At 37.6% G+C, this 18,346-nt stretch overlaps 1 protein-coding gene across 2 annotated transcripts; it reads left to right on the top strand.

The window, feature by feature from the left end:
* The first annotated feature begins 4,598 nt into the window (after nucleotides 1-4,598).
* On the top strand, nucleotides 4,599-17,141 carry ZBED4 (zinc finger BED-type containing 4). 2 transcript variants are annotated; one of them, XM_026714053.2, is made up of 3 exons: nucleotides 4,599-4,985; nucleotides 10,609-10,705; nucleotides 12,025-17,141. In XM_026714053.2, the coding sequence occupies exon 3, from the start codon at nucleotides 12,281-12,283 to the stop codon at nucleotides 15,782-15,784; it is 3,504 nt and encodes a 1,167-aa protein (XP_026569838.1). In that variant the 5' UTR covers nucleotides 4,599-4,985; nucleotides 10,609-10,705; nucleotides 12,025-12,280; the 3' UTR covers nucleotides 15,785-17,141. The 2 variants fall into 2 exon arrangements, with proteins under 2 accessions (XP_026569838.1, XP_026569837.1); XM_026714052.2 differs by having other exon boundaries at nucleotides 4,601-4,737.
* Nucleotides 17,142-18,346: the final 1,205 nt, after the last annotated feature.

Raw genomic sequence — 18,346 nt, 5'->3', positions numbered from 1 at the left:
GCCGCGCGTTTTGTGGGCGGAGCCAACGGGTCCCTTTCTCTCTCTCTCTCTCTCTCTCTCTCTCCTCTCCCCCCCCCCCGAAGTTCGTCACTCTTCCATCAGCCAATCACCGTGGAGAAAGGTTTAAGGTTTCCCCCTCCCCAAGCTTCTCTCGGCGGACGTAAACTGCGCTCCAGAAGAGGAGCGGGAGTTCGCGCGGTGTGGGCTGGGTTGGTGGTTTTTGGTGTTTTTGCCGGCTGTCCGTTAAAACTTGCCGGGTTGAAAAGCCAAACGGCAGCTTAGAAAGCCAGCGTTGTTGGTGTGGGGGTTGATGACTGCCATTTTGGTCCACTCCCGCGAACCCTCCGATTAAAGGATGATGATGGTTTGGGATTAAACTCTGGTTTACTGGCGGATTGCTGAGTAACACGTGAGAAGGGACTCCTGCATTTATCTCTTGCCAGAAGCCATTCCCCCTTGCTTCTCCGTAGGGTAAAGCTTCTGCAGGAATATCGGGATCGTGTGTTAATAAAATGTGTGTGTTCCTGCTAGTACGGGTAGTCCTCGATTTAGGACCACAATCGAGCCCAAAAATAATGTCAAGTGAGACACCTGTTAAGTGAGTTTTGCCCATTTTACCGCCTATCTTGCCAAAGTTGTTAAGTGAATCACTGCAGCTGTCAAGTTGGTAACAAAGTTGTTAAGTCAATCCAGCTTCCCCATTGATTTTGCTTGTCAAAAAGTTGCAAACTGATCACATGAGCTTTGGACACAGCAAAGGTCATTAGTATTAGAACCAGTTGCCAAGCATCTTAATTTTGATCACATGATCCTGGGGCACTACAAAAGTTGTGTGAAAGAAAAATGGTCATAAGTCATCTTTTCAGTGCCGTTGTAACTGAGCCATCACTAAATGAACTGTTTTAAGTCAAGCACTCTCTGTATTGGGTGGCTGCTAGTCGCTGTCTTCAACTAGTCTACCCCTCAAGGTTGAGGGTATAGAGAGTAAAGGAGATGATCTTGACAGAAACATGCAAGAATATTTACAAATATAGATAACATTTACCTAAGTAAAGGGATAAAACATTGTTTTAATTATGGGAAGAAAAAATAGCAGTGCTGCTCAGGCAAACGCTACTTCTGTGTTTAATTTTAACCTGGCAGAACAAGCCACCTTTCTGGCTTTGTTGTTGGGCAAAAATAAGTCATTATCAGTATATGTTTCTGAAGCTGACAGCAGAGCAACAGGCTCTGTGGAGAAAGAGGCTCTGCTAAGAGCCTCCACTTCAGTATATTGGCAGAGCACTTTGGCTCTCCAACTGTCACCTTATTCAAATGGTATAAGGGAGGTTGGATCCTTCAGCTTTATCCTTCCTTGTTTGACAGTCATTCAATTTTGTTCTTGTGTATCCTTAAGTGTTTGTTCTTGCCATAAAGCTGTTCCTAGATCTGAGTTGGCTTGTTTAGGGCACATGACTGTTCAGAGGATGTTGAGAGTCATTCTCTTGCTTAGTTCCTTTGGCAACTGCTGCAACCTTTTTCCTGATCTTAGGTGGGACAATGCCAGCAAAAGAATATATTTCTCAATTGGTATAGGTATGAGACATCCTGTCAGTAAGCGTACTGCTTCTTTGACGATGCTATCAGCTTGTTTCACATGGGCAGATGTGTCCTACTGTAGTAAAGATGCTCAAGGCCAAAGATGATGTGCGCAGTGTAGATGGTTATTAATTTCCTGATATTGTTCCTTAGTGTTCAGGCAGTGTTGTTGAAAGGAGAGTATCCTGCTGAAATATTTAGGTGCTGGACAGTGCTGTAGTCAGTTCCCTTGCCACATAACGTTCAACTCTTCCCTTGCATCTCAATTTCGGAGGTGGAAAGCACATACTTGGATCTTGTTTGGGTTGGGCATTAAATGGGTAATATAATTCTTCAAGAATTAGGATAATTAGGATAAGAAACCTAGGATTAGTAACCTATTAACCTATTAGGATAAGAAACCATTTTAATGCTAAAGTTTACATTATAGTAATCAGGTTTCCATGTATTAGGAATATATTATATTAAATAAAAATCCATGTTGTTTTAAAGATTTAATCAATATCTATTGAAATGCATTTCTAAATGTTATTTGAAAAATACCCAAAGCTGCTGAAATATCCCAAAAGGTAAGAGCACACAATGAAATACATTTCACCAAAGAAAATCTAATATTATAATGTATTTTCCAAATATCAAAATTCATTCACATTACTTTGTACATTCTATAGTTGCTTCCAGCTTTCCTATTTTTCCTTCTCTTTGTAAACTTGGAGCATTTCAGAACTAACTGCTAATTTTAAGTTTCCCCTACTTTATCTGTCGGGTTTAAAATGTTTGTGGATTCAGTGCATCTTTACAAAGCAAAGATCACTAAAGAGGAAAAGTAAACTATACTTTCTGATAGGATTACAGTTACATTTTTAACTTTTTAATAGTTATCTTTTCCACTACCAACAGAAAGGCTTACCATAAAAAGACCATTGTATGGCAAAACAGGTTGCATTTAACTATAAAGGAGAGGTCTTAATACAATTAAATGGATGCATTTATTTTAAAATGACAGGCTTTAAGAAAGTAGACCAAATTGCCATACAAGGGTTAAAATATATACATCTATGAGTCATCCAGTTTTTCCTGGTTAAGTTTATCTTCATGATTTGTACAAAACTAAGTATACTTTCAACAATTACACCTGATTTTCAAAGACTAATTAAACAATATCTACATATTCCTGGTACTTTAAAATATTAATGTTTTATCTTGGCATAAGCCCAAAGAAATATAACTGGTTAAACAAGTAAACAAAAGCTTTTGCATATTTTTAATGGATCATAATGGTTTTATTAGGCATACTCTTAATACATTTGAATGCTTCAAATGCTGAAGAGACAAATGTCTGGGAGTGAAGGAAGCACTAATCTGATAATTACATGGTGCAATCCAGTGTGATGGAATTCTGTATATTTAGTCAACATACATGTCTCTTCATGAAAAATACATAGCTGTGGAAGAAAAAAATACAGATAAAATATATTACATCTCTGCACCCAAGGTAGAGGTCATATGGTAAAACACAACATGTTCAAACTAACAAGGAAAAATTATGTATAGAATGATACATTTAAAAAATATTAACTCAATTGTATTTTCTCACATACAGGTACATAAGACTGCTGGTTTAAACACATGTATTTTATAAAACCCAATTATTTATTTTATATTAATACTGTAACAGTAAGCATTTAATACATTTAATAGTAGAAAGAATATAGGATGACGTTTTTGTTTGCATTTGCAGTTTTCCACACCCATTGCCCTCTTCCACATCCAGTTTACATTATTAATGTTAGGGCAGTACCCTTACAGAGTTTATGAATTTGATTTATATTCAAATAAAATGACCGGAAAGGAAATTAAGTCTGTTTGGTCACACAGAATTGACACTTGTATGAATAAGCAGCCTTTGGAACTTTGTGCATGAGATTGGGCTTGAAGTACATATATCAAATTAGTTATCTTTTTTATGTAAAAATAAAGCTAGTAACAATTGAAGAGCATAAGTTTCTGCCTTTTCTCTCAGCCACTTAGAGAATATTTTATAAGTGTTTACAAGGACACTGGCCATGTTGGAACTCCCGATTTTTCTACAATTAAAAAGTAAACTTGGGAGTTTGGAAGCAAGTTCAGAAATACCATAGTTATTTACTAACCCTATTAAATACTTAATGTTTTAAATGTTCTTGTATATTAAATATCAGTTTAATATCCAGCACTGGGGTGAATTTTATCAATTTATCAATTAAAGAAGTACAAAAGTGCAAGGCAATCCTTGCATTGATTCCAGTTAGGATTTATTTTTTTGCAGCGAGAACCTGGTGATACTAAGAGGCAAAATAGGTGTTTTGAGTGATTAATACAACCTCTCATTCCTGAAACCTCACACTAGCCCTAACCCTAAAAAAAAGTAGGATATGGCATTCGGCCCATGAAAATGGTACACCCAGACGCCGAAAGAGCAGTTGAGACGCGCGCACGGAGTAAGGTTTTCCAGAGTTTTAGAACCAAGTGTCCGCTGCCTATCGGAGATGGTTTTGTGCATCTTTTCCTTTTTTTGTAAAGCAAACCGCGGCGCTCGACTCAGCATCCGTTTCTGAATAAGGGATCCATCGCTCGCAACTTCGGTTTGACACCCTCAGTCTCCGAAGACAAACTCTTCTTCTCCCCTCCCCCCACCCCAATTCGCTCCCGCTTCCTCAGCGGCAACCATTTTGTCGCCCCGCTCTTCCCTTTTGCCTGCCCCCCTCCTTCCAACCCATGACGACAGCACGCGACGTCCCGATGACGCGCACCGCTGCGCCGATGGAAGATCGCGTGCGCGTGACGCCTTTCACCCGGCCAACGGAGGTCGCGTCGCGCCTCTCTCGCCGTCTGGGCTTGCCGCTCGGATTTGCGTGCCATGCCCTTGGCTCCGCCTTCCCTCGCCGCTATTGCTGCTGCTGCCGCCGCCGCCGCTGCTGCTGCTGCTGCTGCTGCTGCCGCCCCGAACGCTGCACATGCGTAGTACGAGCCGGGGCGTCCGAGCCGGGGGAGTCGGAGTTCAGTGTCGCGGTAGCGGGAGACAAAGCAAGTGAGAAAATGAATGGGACGAGGATCCTCGAACCTTCCTGTTAACCTCTTCGGCGCCGACAGGGAGAGCGGGAGGCGCTGGAAAGAGAGGTGAGGAGAGCAAAGACCCGCCCGCGAGGGAAGACGGTGAACGCGCGGTGCCTGTCTCCTGCTCCTCCTTTCCCCTCCCCGCCACCGAAACTCCTTTCCGCCACCGCCGTGGCAGGGACGCTGCCCGCCCGCTGAAATCCTTCCGCTGGGGACGCAGCTCTTTCGTCATCCCACAGCCCGGGAGCCGGGAGGGTCGCCGTGGAATCGGAGTCGGTCGGGCGCAGGAAGCAACGCCGTCCCCGGCCCGGGTGCGCTGCTCGCTCGCTCGCTCGCGTGCGCCGGCCTTTATTGTTTGAGGGCCAGGGACGAAGCCTCTCGGGAGGGAGTCCCGTGGGTCCCTTCCAAGAGCGGTCGCCGAGATCTCCCTGCCAACCTCCTGCCTATCCGCCCTCTCACTCCCCCCCCCTCCCCGCTTTTTCTCCGGGCCGCACTTTTCTTTTAAGGGTGCAGAACTAGCGCCCGGCTTTGTCTCGGCTTCATTTTGTGTGTGTCCCCCCCGCACAGACACACACACACAAGGGATCCACGCAGGCCCTGCACTTCACAAACCGTCCGTTTGGAGCAGCCCCCCCACCCTTTCCAAACAGCGTCTTCCTTTCCCTGCCCCCCCTTTTTTTTCCTTCTTTTTTTCTACCGTCGTCCCTGGGGTACCTCGCTCTCCTTTTGACAGACTCCGTGGCCCTGGGTGGCTCTCTCCGGCCATATGGCTGCTGGGGGAGGAAACGAGGGTGTCGAGCTAGGCTAGGCGGAGCGACACCGCACCTCCACCCCACCCCCCCCCCTTTAGTCACCCTTCGTCCTTTGTCAACAACTCAGGGGGGACCCTTGGCGTGGCAAAGACCCTCGGCGGGGGAAGCTGCCTTTTCAAAGCAGCCCAGCTCTTCCCTGGACCGAAGCTGTGGAACGAGGAGTTCCGTGGCCCTGACAGAAAATCCTCTTTTGAAAGGAAATAACTTTGGGGCCTCATTTTTGTTGGTTAGAATAATAATTCATCATCATCATCATAATAATAGGCTTACCTCTTTTTCTGTCAGTGTTTACATTTGTGTTTCTGCAGTCCTAAAACGGTGGTCTCTTTTCAGGTGGAAGAAACTGCCCATGTAGGAAACTTCACGGCTTGAAGCCGCTTTGAAGCACTTTGAGAGATTTGGGCTATTCGTTAGTAACCAGTCTGATTCTATAAATAAAAAAGTAAATCTCCAAATTTGATCCAGGGCATTTTCAATTGGAATGTTACCCATATAAAGTTGGGGGGAGGGGGGGAATCTTTGACAATTGAGAGCTTTGAGGGTAGGCTGTTAGATAAAATCATCAAGAGGATTATTGTTTGTAACTGAGCAAATAGAGATAGATCATTGAAAGATATAAGACCCAATGCTTTGATGCAGCCCCTCAAATACCCCAGAAGATGCCAGGCTTACAAAACTATTTTTTTCTTCAAAAAGCCCATAAGCAGCTTCCAGTCATTGATGAATATCAATAATGACATTTCTCTAATCAAGGAAGTCAGTTTGGCCATTCAGCAAGTTCTGAACTCTATTCCTCCATGGTGGGTAGTGTCTAATCTTTCCATCTGTGTGCATATAACAAGCTTACCACAGTAATCATATATTGAAATAATCTTCCATGACTTTTTTCTATGTCTTTTGAATCATTGTAATAGCATAAATGTGAATAGATTTGTAAGATTTTTTTTAAAAAATGGTTGAGATTTACTGGCAGGAAAAATAGTTTATTTGTGGAGCATACCTAAGGTTCCAATATAAATATCTTACATAGCTGTTTAAACAGACATTTTTATTTTTCAAGGTTTAAAATTTAGGATGAATGAAATGTGAAAAAAAAATTGTGTGTTAAAATTTAAAGACTGTTGCTTCAGAGAGCTGGGTAACATATAGACAAGGGAAGATAGTGAGAGAGATAAACTTGTTACTGAACTTGCACAAAGAGATCATGGAGTATTTAACAAAATTACATTCTCCATGATCTCAGTCTTGAATAAAGTAAGTAACTGCTACTAATATATTCTACATAGCCATATCTTCCTGGACATAGGCACTATAATCCTCCATATACATGTATACCCAGACTTGATTATAACCTGAATTGTAGAAAATAAGATTTGTCACAAATACATCAAATCTTTTTGTCAAGTTTGCTCAGAAAAATATATTGTCTTGCTCAATAGAGCTTTTTCATAGACAATTTAACCTAGGATTGTAACCAACTGTCCACAATTTTAATTGAATTATAATTTATTTCAGAAATTAACAAAAATAATAATTGAATTTCAGTATTTTTTCATAGTTTTTTATTACTGGCATGAATTAGAATCCTTTCGGGAAAGAAGACAAGCTTTAAAAAATGTTGAAAATATCAGACCTTTCACCATCCAGACAACATTCATTCAAGCTATCTTAGTTAGTTAACATAGCTAGTAAAATTGATAGCAGTTAATGATTAACGCATTCAATTTATGACCAAAAAAAAGAACTGAGAATCTGAGGGACTCTTTACATAAGCAACTAGTAACATGCAATTACAATCTCAAGATGATTGTGTCTATATTGTAGAATGTGAACTAGTTCAGTCCAGGAAAAGTTACGTGTATGTTTAACAAAGACTACACTCTATTTATTTTTTAGAAAGTATTCATTTTTGCACTTCATTCTTATATTCCATTTTTGTCATTCTATTTTTTTCTTGTTTCACCATTGCACCTTCCATTGTTTCTAGATCTTCAATTAGAAGAAGTATCCTTGCATTATTTAGACAGGTGTTAGATGGTAGCTCTGCAATAAACACAGGTAGTCCTCAACTTACAACAGTTCATTTAGTGACCTGTTACAGGTCACTATAATTACAGTGACACTGAAAAAAGTGACTTATGACCATTTTTTACACTTACGGCCATTGCAGATCTCCATGGTCATGTGATCAGAATTCAGATGCTTGGCAACTGATTCATATTTATGATAGTTGCAGTATTCCAGAATCATATGCACCTTTTGCAAACTTCTGACAAGCAAAATCAATGGGGAAGCCGGATTCATTTAACAACCGTGATACTAACTTAACTGCAGTGATTCACTTAAATGTGGCAAGAACAGTTGTAAAATGGGGCAAAACTCACTTAACAAATATCTCTCCTAGCAACATAAGTGTTAGGCTCAATTGTGGTTGTTAGTCAAAGACTAGCTATATAGAGAAACTTAGCCTAAATGGTCTTATTCTAAAAAGGTGGGGAAGTTATTGAAAAGGTAAATATTCAGAAAATAAATTTGTAACTTCATTTTTATCCATACAGTATTTTTTAAATCAACTTAACAAATAACTGATACAATTTCCCAGTTACATATCTATTTTGCATCTATGGTCAATACAACTACCATAATGGATTTAATTTGTAGATGAACTTTTATTCTTTGTATATTTTTTTTAAAAATGGATAATAATGCTGTATACTCTAAACTATTTGGTATATTGAAATTTATATTAAGCTAATGCATGCATTTACTTCTGAATTAAATTACTATAAGGTGGTGGTAAAAGCCATATGTAATATTAGCTCTAAGTCACATCTTACAATAATTCTGATGAAAATAAACTGTAACTCAGCTCCGAACTCATGTTTTTCCTCTCTACTAATGCAAAAATGACCAAAAAACCTGAACCTTTGATTTAAATATCATAGGTCGACCTGTCAAAACTCAAAACTTTTACCATTTTTAAACATCTGTATCATCTTCTGGTCTTGCCATAGGATACAAATCTAGCAAGTTATATACATAGATCATGGGTATGAGACTCGGTCGTGTCACCTGACGCATCATGACTTTTTTGCCTTTGGGGAGCTAGGGTGGGCGTGGCCTGTACCTGATGCATCCGGTCTTCAGGTCACCAATTTGACAGGCCTGACATTAAAAGTTGGGTTTCATTCATTCAAATACTCAAGACTAGAAACAGTTTGTCAGATTTGGAAAATATAACAAGCCATCATTAATTTAAAAAATAGAAAATCTGAAACTCTGAATGTATGTCCTTAGGTCCTAGAGTACAGAGACTAAGTTCATCCTTTTATGATGAACCGTGGCTTATTTGAATGTAGCTACTAGGAATTTTAGCATAGCAGTGAAAAACATGAAAAGCTATGGTTTTTGAGTAAGTGTGTAGTTTGAAGCCCAAAATCTAAAGTGAAATAATTGAATAAAACTTGTATTTTTCTCCTGTGAAAAATACAACTAGATAGCAAGTAGATGTACCTTGTTTGAAGTTACTGAAAATAAGGGTTTAGTAGTTTTATGTTAAAATATTTTTTACTGCTCCCTCATTCAGATGTATGATAAAGACTAAGAAATAATTTAGTATATAAGTAAGTATTCTTCCAATAATATTTTCATCTATTACATATCTTTTCACTTGGGATAATAATTACTATTACCTTTTGTTGTTGTTATTCCTATTGTAGGCTCTCATGCAGACTATAAACCCATAACATCATTAGACACCTATTCAGAAAAGAAAATTAGCAAAGTCAGAAACAAATCTTGGTACATGAACCAAGCAGTTATAATTGAGAATAAAAATAAGCTGCAATAAATGTTTTGGTTGGTATATTATAGGTTATTTTGAATCATGGTATTCCATAAATTAAATGGGCAATTGATTCACAGCAGGAAGGATAATATATCTTGGTTAATAGAAGTATTAAAAGAACAAATCTGGCATTTTATATTGGGTTCAGAAATAGAATGAATGATGTAATTCCCAGTATAATTTGATCAAAAAATCAAGACTGTTAATACAGATGGATAGGGAAACTGATTAAAACTATCCTTTTAAACTTGACCCAAATCAGAATATAGTCTTGAATCTGTTGTAACAATGTTGTTTTTAACTTTAGTAGCTTAACAAAATGCTTAGAGAATTGCAATTGTTCCAGTATCATAAGTAATCAGTACTTGTAAGTCAGCCTTTTATTAGAAGTTTCTTAAATGCTCTACCATGATAAATAGATAGACATTGAGCTCCTTTTTTTGACTCAAAAGTAATTTTTCAGTTTTTACATTGAAATTGCAAATTAGTAATGTGTAGGCCATCTTCAGAATTGCAATAAATCATTACTTGTGATGCAAATACAATGTTTTGTTGTGGTTTTTTTTTCCTCTCCTTCCCAAATAGAATGTATGAATGGAGATATTAATTATGGCATTTTACAAAGCACAATTTCTTGTTGTCCAAATATGGAGCATTATAGCCTGCATATATTTTTACAATCAAGATTATCAAATTGCAAATTGATATTTTCATAATTAAATAACCATAACAACTAGATAGTGAAAAGAGTCTAATATCCTAGCACTATGATGGTGAACCTATGGCACGCGTGCCAAAGGTGGCACGCAGAGCCCCCTGGGCACACAAGCGATCACACCAGCTAAGCTCTGCCACGCATGTGTGCCTGCACCTTTCGTCAGCCAGCTGTTCTTTGGATCTCTGCTGCGCATGCGCAGGAATGCATGCATGGGGGGGTCACATGCGCATGCTCGAGGGCAGGACACACGTATGGGGGTCACATGCGCATTTGTGGGGGTCACAAGGGGTCATTTGCGCATGTGTGGGGGCAGGGCACATGCACGGGTTCCACGGGCGTATTGGGCATGCACGGTCATGCATGCGCTTTGGGCACTTGGTGCCAAAAAGGTTAGCCATCACTGCCACAGCACTTAAAGAAGATGGTTACCATTACATCTGAAACAGCTAAATCGTTATTGCTTGGGGAAAGATGTCCTCCATCAAAAGTTTTCTACAAAGAGTAGTAATAAAGAAACATGGAAAAAATAGTAACATAAGTGCTATTTGTCTTTACAGGATTGAAGAAAATGCTGATCGCTTCTTTCAGTAAAGTGTGAAAATTACTTTGTCTCATAGTTCATATGAGTCTAATTAGAAGGATGAAACCTACGAGGTGGGTGAAATAATATGATGGGCATTGAATAGAGTAGAATAAAACATTTAGAAGTCATAATGAGAGATAAATTTCTCTGCTCTAATTTATTTCAGCAGCATTTTGCAGTTTTATTTGTTCCTTAATCTCTTACTTATTGAGAAGAAAGCATATATTTTTCCACTTTTTATCTTCCATCCATATTGTGTTCCATCAAAATCAGCATTTTGGAAACTAAAGATAATAGACCATTAGCAAAATACAAGAAGCCATGGACTGCAGCATGAGCAGACAAGGAAATATTATAGAACTAGTGGAGTAGGAGAAAGGAATAGATCATGAAATTATGCACAGGAATGGGATGAAAATAATAATGGTATTCCACTTTCTGCCTGTAAATCCAGTGCATTTCAAACATCAAAAAAGAATTGAATCCATCATTGGGTTACTATAATGATACAAAACAAAAATACATTTGTTCGGTTAACACATTTATCATATCCAAATTTGCTATCCAGATTGGGCAGGGTGGGATTACTGATGACAGGAGCTAAATTGATGAAAGTAGGAACTGAAAGGTAACATCTCTGCTTGCTTCATGTCAGGTAAAATGAGTACTCAGTTCCTTGTCTGTATTAAGGTTTCAAAACACATTTGCACAGGTCTGGCCCACCAGAAAATTTCATGTATGTTTGTTTGGGTTTTGCTGAAGGGGATTGGGAAGAGGAAAATAATAATAAATCTCAGTGAAACAAACATTGCAATAGTCTCTCCTATTTCCTCTTTCCTTTCTACAAAGCCAACAGCTAATGATAGTTTGGGCCAGTGATAAACATATTGTTATATTTGTTGAATACACGTTCAACATTCAGAGAGATTTGTGTTTTATATAGCTAACATACATATATTTTATCTCATTTATTTAATGGTTAAATGTAGAAATAGATACATAGGTAAATGGATATGGTGCTTTTAATGGAAGACTGATCTACATGCAATTTCCAAAATCATCCCATAAGCACAGGCCTTAATAAAATCTACAGGATGAAACATTAAGGAAAAATAATGTTTTCACAAATATAGAACTCTTAATAGCAAAATTTATTGCCCATGAAAAAACCTAAAGTAGATCCTTGAATCCTCACCATGAGTAACAATGGATTCAAATAATTATAGTGCAGGTTTTTTTAATTAAAAAACATGTTGTCTCAAAATATGTTTCTATTTATTTTCCCTTAACTTAAAACTAAAGAAATAAGCAGATTACTATATATTTAAGAGATAAATCAAACTTGGAAGTGCGACATTTAACTTACTTTCTTTTTTTCTGTTATTTCTAGATGATAGGAGCAGATGGTAGAACTGAATGTACACTCAACTACTTCTTGACTTCCCAACCTGCAACACAACGGATTTAGTGCCAGTACTGTAAAGAATGAAATATAATCTGGAAATCTAAAGATCCTGGGAGTCAGACAACAGGGCCTAAAACACAACCTTTTGCTTTATCTTTTTACATGTTTTAAAATGCATTTAATTTGAATTCCAAATCTTCATTAAGATATGAATACACAGCAGAAATAACTGAGCTCAATCATGGATACAAATACAGCAGAGCATCCTGAAATCAGTGATAATTTGATGATGGATAAAATCAACAATTTAAAAGTGGAACCTGAAGATGATAGTAATTGCATTTTAGAAACAATAGATATAAAAACTGAAAAAGAAGATCTAAGACAGATCGACAGCAGTGATGAACAGGATGATAGAGAAAAGAATTTTGTCCGTAACAACTCAGACAAATTCATCTCTGCAGAGAATGAGGATGATTATGGTTCTCTTTTTTCTCAGTATAGCAGTACTCTCTATGATGTAGCAATGGAAGCTGTAACACAGAGTCTTCTTTCAAATAGAAACATAAGCTCCCGAAAAAAATCCCCTGCTTGGAACCACTTCTTTATATCTCCTAGAGACAGTACCAAAGCAATATGTATGTACTGTATGAAAGAATTTAGCAGAGGTAAAAATGAGAAAGATTTAAGCACAAGTTGTTTAATGAGGCATGTGAGGAGAGCTCATCCAACTGTACTCATTCAGGAAAATGGAAATATACCAGCTATATCTTCCTTTTCTTCATCTCCTACATTACTATTGCCACCTCAGCCTGCAGATACTGGAGATTTAACTCATGTGCTAACTCCTATAAAATTAATTAAGAAAACCTGTTCTAAGATTCCATCCCCAGATCAAATTATGGAGGAATCTGTTCCTGTAGTTTGTATTGAAGAAATACCTTCAGATTTGTCACATACTGAAAAGAATAATAAAGAAGAAGCTGGTGTTGGATTGTCACTACACCTGCCCAACAGTCAATGTGAAGAAATGGTGGACAATATATCAGATAAAACTCTTCAAGTTCCTAAGACTACATCCGGCTCAAGGAGACGATCTGCTGTATGGAAACATTTTTATTTATCTCCTCTAGATAACTCAAAAGCTGTCTGCATTCACTGTATGAATGAATTTAGCAGAGGAAAGAATGGAAAAGATCTTGGAACGAGCTGCTTAATACGGCACATGTGGAGAGCACATCGTTCTATTGTTCTACAGGAGAACGGAGGAGGTTCAAGCATACCCCCTCTCTACTCTGCTCCTCCAACTTTATTACCACCTTTATTAGCTTCAGATGGAGACCCAAGTTCTGTATCATCTGGAAAATTAGCTAAAGAACCAACATCTGTTTGTTCTTCTCCAGACAGAATAGTTGAAGAAAATAATTCCAGTCTTCCTTTGGGAGATACTCTGATGGAGGATTCCTCATTGTTTTCATCATCTGAAGATATAGGGGAAGCTTCTTTAGTTTCTTCTCCTGAAAAAAGCCCATTGTTACTGGAACATGGCTCTGTTTTTCATCAGAATAAACGCATAATGCGAAAGCTGAAAGCTGAAGTGTGGAATCATTTTTCTTTGTCTCCAGGGGATAATCTAAAAGTTATATGTAGACATTGCAGCTGTATATTAAACCATGGGAAAAAAGGTGATTTAGGCACAAGTTATTTGACAAGACACTTATACAGGCGGCATCCTGAAGTTATAGGAATCCAAAAGAGCTTTATAGATGCCAGTTTAGCAAATTCTCCTTATGCTACCTTGGCTTCTGCAGAACGTTCAGCTTCAAAATTGACTGACTTACCTACAATGGTTACTAATGAAACTCAAGTCATATTTCCTGTTAGTAGCAAAAAGACCTCAAAACTGTGGAACCATTTTTCAATTTGTTCTGCGGATTCAACTAAAGTAATATGTATGCACTGTGGACGTACAATAAGTCGAGGGAAAAAGCCAACCAATTTGGGTACCAGTTGCCTTTTAAGACATTTACAACGGTTTCATAATCATGTCCTAAAACCAGATGCCTCAGAGCCAGTATTGTCCTCTTCCACAAATAATCGCGTACCTCTGAGCACAGACCTTTTGGGATCTTCATCTTTTGATGAAACCACTGACAAGTTTTCTGACACACATCCTGTTGCCAAAAAAATTACGAGTCTTGTCGCTGAAATGATTGCACTTGATCTTCAGCCATATTCTTTTGTGGATAATATTGGTTTTAATAGATTGCTTGAATACTTGCAACCTCAGTATTCATTGCCTTCACCATCCTATTTTTCTCATACCGCGATTCCTGATATGTATGATAGTGTGAAAGAAATAATTGTTTCACATCTTAAAGAAGCTGAAAGTGGTGTAGTCCACTTTACCTCTGGAATATGGATGAGCAATCAAACTCGGGAATATCTAACTCTCACAGCTCATTGGGTAACATTTGGATCACGAGTTCGGCCTCAGTGTGAAGATTACCATTGTTCAGCGTTATTAAATGTTTCACAGATTGATTGTGACTATAATGGCATCAGCATTCAGAAACAACTAGAATGTTGGTGGGAAACCTGGATAACATCAATTGGGCTACAGATTGGGATTACTGTTACAGATAATCAGACAATAGGAAAAACTTTAAATGAGGGAGAACATTCAAGCGTGCAATGTTTCTGTCACACAGTGAATCTCATAGTGAATGAAGCTATTAAAAGCCAGAGGATGGTTCAGAACCTGCTTAGCATTGCCAGAAAGATATGTGAACGTGTGCATCGCTCACCAAAAGCAAAAGAGAAATTGGCAGAGCTGCAGAAAGAATATCATTTGCCACAACATCAGCTAATCCAAGATGTCCCATCAAAATGGAATACGTCATTTCATATGCTTGAAAGGCTAATTGAACAGAAAAGAGCTATTGATGAAATGTCTATAGAGTGTAGCTTCAGGGAATTAATAAGCTGTGATCAGTGGGAAGTGATGCAGTCTGTCTGTCACGCACTCAAGCCATTTGAAGTTGCAAGTAGAGAGATGAGTACACATATGTCCACTTTAAGCCAAGTAATTCCAATGATTCATATTCTAAACCGGAAAATTGAACTACTGTTTGAGGAAACAATGGGCATAGATACTATGCTAAAGTCTTTAAAAGAAGCTATGGTGAGTCGATTATCCTCCATACTCCACGATCCAAGATACATTTTTGCTACACTTTTAGACCCTCGTTATAAGACCTCCTTATTCGCAGAAGAAGAAGCAGAACAGTATAAACAGGATTTAATCAGGGAGCTAGAAATACTAAATGCTACCTCAGATGATGATAAACCAGTTTCCAATGGTTGTGGTATAAGTTCAACATCTAAAATCTCTTATGGGGACAATAGTCTTTGGTCACTGATGGAAGATATGAAAAAAGCCAAACTTCCAAAAGAAAAGACTAAATTGCCAGAGGAAATGGTGCTATTATATCTGGAGGAAGAAGTGCTTGAGCATAATTGTGATCCCCTCACTTACTGGAATTTTAAGAAATCATCTTGGCCAGTATTGTCAAAATTGGCTGTTCGATTCCTAGGTTGTCCTCCAAGCATCGTTCCATCAGAGAGATTATTCAGTACATCCAATGAAAGCATCACTTTTAGTCACTCAAGACTAACAATGGAACACTTTGAAAAACTTATATTTTTGAAAGTAAATCTTCCTTTGATATACTTCCAGTATTGAAATTAATGAATAGGCTGCCAGTCTAAACTTGTTCACTGGATAATTACTATATTTGTAACTTAATTGCTCCATTTAGGGGTCATGTATGACAGCTAATCAATGCCTCTTGTTTGAAACTTATATTTTTCAGTTCTATGTCTACATGTGCCTTATCAGTAGTCTTTCAGGCCAGATAGAGTGTATATACATTTTCTTTTTTAAAAAAATCCTATTAGAATTAGCCTTGTCTTTGTCCCCGCTATTAAAAACAATGTAGCTTTTGATTGAATATTGTAAATGAAATTTTAAAACATTTTGAATAGAATGGCAAAATGGATGTAAAAAGTTCTATTATGTAGCTTTTTATTCAATTATGTATAAAACAGAAACCAGGTACTGTATATTAGCTGAACATTGCTTTAATTACAGAAAAAAACTGTATATAAAGGTGGAAATGAAGCCATCTTCCTATTTAGCAGGTTTTAACTGCAGGCTTAATGTACTTCTGTTCAACTATGTATGTACTAAAGATGGCAGTTGAATTAGTATTTGACTAAACTTAGAGTTATTAAGAAACACCAGTTATACAGTAATCTATAAATTTGCCATTCATGGTCTTTATTCAGGTTTTTTTTACACTGTAACTGAATTAGAGCTTGAGTATTTATAAGGTTTTTGGGTGTTTATTTTCAAAATTTCCAATTAATGTTTGTTATTTAATGCAGTGCATTGAAAGATAAAAAATATTAAAAAAAAGGGGCATCATGCCAAGTCTTTTACAATTGAATGAATTAAAGAATTACTTCTTGGGGAAAATGTAGTTGAGGTTTCCCATGTAACTGAAAATCATATATGGCATTTTTCCATTATTTGTTATATGAAGTTGATTTTCAGTAAATATCCTTTCTAATGTTGTGCAAATACTTTGGAAATGGTGCTTCAGAACACGCAGGACTTGCATCGGACTGTCCTTGCATTCACAGGCACTTCGCATGCACCTGAAGAATTTGCACAGCGCTTAGACAGGAATCCTGCATAGAATATTATATAGTAGAACTGACCATAATTGATAGTGTCTATCAGCCAAGTAGGATATTGTAGAATTTTAATAACCCTCAGACAGCAAGTAAAAATAGCCAGTATCTGAATTTGCTGTCCACATTTTAAAAGAATATTTCTCCTCCTCCTCTTCCTATCCCCCCAACGCATTGATTAAAAAAATGGGAAAATAAATAAACTACAGCTTTTAGGAAGGATATGGTTTTGTTAAAATACTGTACTGTACCTCTGCCTAATTTTTGCATTTATTATGTTTTAGTGTATTTATAAATGATGGATTCAGTTTCTGAAATTAAACATCTTTGAAATTTTTAGAGAACAAGTCTACATCAGCCATTTTTCCCCCTTAGAATGCAACGGGGACTTAATTATTCTGGAAAGTGTATGGGCATAATAACTTTTGGAATAAGAATTAGAAGGCAAGTTTCTACAGTCGTTCAATCAAACATTTCCTTGTAGTATTTCTATCTCCCATACAGTGAGGTGTATGATTTAATGATGCAGTATGGCCCCAGTATATTTGAAATATCTTCAATAAGTACAATATTATGTTATTTTCTTTAAAGTGACCACATAAATCTTACTCAATATAGCTATATTCTTCTAATGAATTTAAGATAAAACCAGACCATGTTAAAATTGTCAGAATTGTGGGCAGCAGTGGGAGAAGACACTGAAAGTGGTATATTGTAGAGCAGGGGTGTCCAACCTTGGCAACTTTAAGACTTGTGGACTTCAACTCCCAGAATTCCTCAGCCAGGCTGGCTGAGGAATTCTGGGAGTTGAAGTCCACAAGTCTTAAAGTTGCCAAGGTTGGACACCCCTGTTGTAGAGCAACTTGAGATAAGGTCAGTGGGTGCACAGTTATGGTCCATTGTTATGCCATTGAGATATTCTTGTTCCAAACAGCTGTGGTGGTTAAACTGGCTCTCCTTTCCTCCACTTAACTTAGTTTACACATTTGGGAAAGTGGTAGCCACTAATGTGTGGATGTAGGTTTGTTTATAGAATGCACATGCTTATTTATATAAAGAGTTGGTCTCACATGGCTAACAAAATGGAACTTTATATTTGCTACAGTTACACATTTTGGCTAGCCAAAAAGTAAAAAAACAGAAAATATGGAAGGCAATTATTGGATAACAGCATTTATGGCCACAAGAGTTCATTCTGTGTAACAAGGTACGTTGGGTTAATTCGAGTTTGGCTAATGTTAACATAATCTTCACAGCTCAAATGTAAAATGTAATAATATAGAAAACAACACTTTCAGATACTTCAGCTGGTACAGAAAACTAAATATTCTGAAACAAAAATCTTAAAATGAGGTAAAAAAAAAAACACTGAATCAAACCTTACAGTTCTAACACTTCTGGCTAAAAATAATTTTCAGTAATAGGAAATACACATCTATTTCATATGCCTTAAGTTGACATTTAAGGCCTAAAAATATAATTTTAGAAGAAAGATTTCCTATATCTAGTCATTTATTTAACATTTCACAGGTATAATTTCTTTGAGTAC

Source organism: Pseudonaja textilis, chromosome 5 (genome assembly GCF_049901715.1).
Source record: "Pseudonaja textilis isolate UNSWEBS1 chromosome 5, rPseTex1.2, whole genome shotgun sequence".
Lineage (NCBI taxonomy): Eukaryota > Metazoa > Chordata > Lepidosauria > Squamata > Elapidae > Pseudonaja > Pseudonaja textilis.
The sequence above is the reverse complement of the archived record's forward strand: the minus strand, read 5'-3'. Positions and strand labels throughout refer to the sequence as shown.

Coding starts and splice junctions, on each gene's coding strand:
- ZBED4 (XM_026714053.2), top strand. CDS start 12,281: ATGGATACAAATACAGCAGAGCATCCTGAAATCAGTGATAATTTGATG.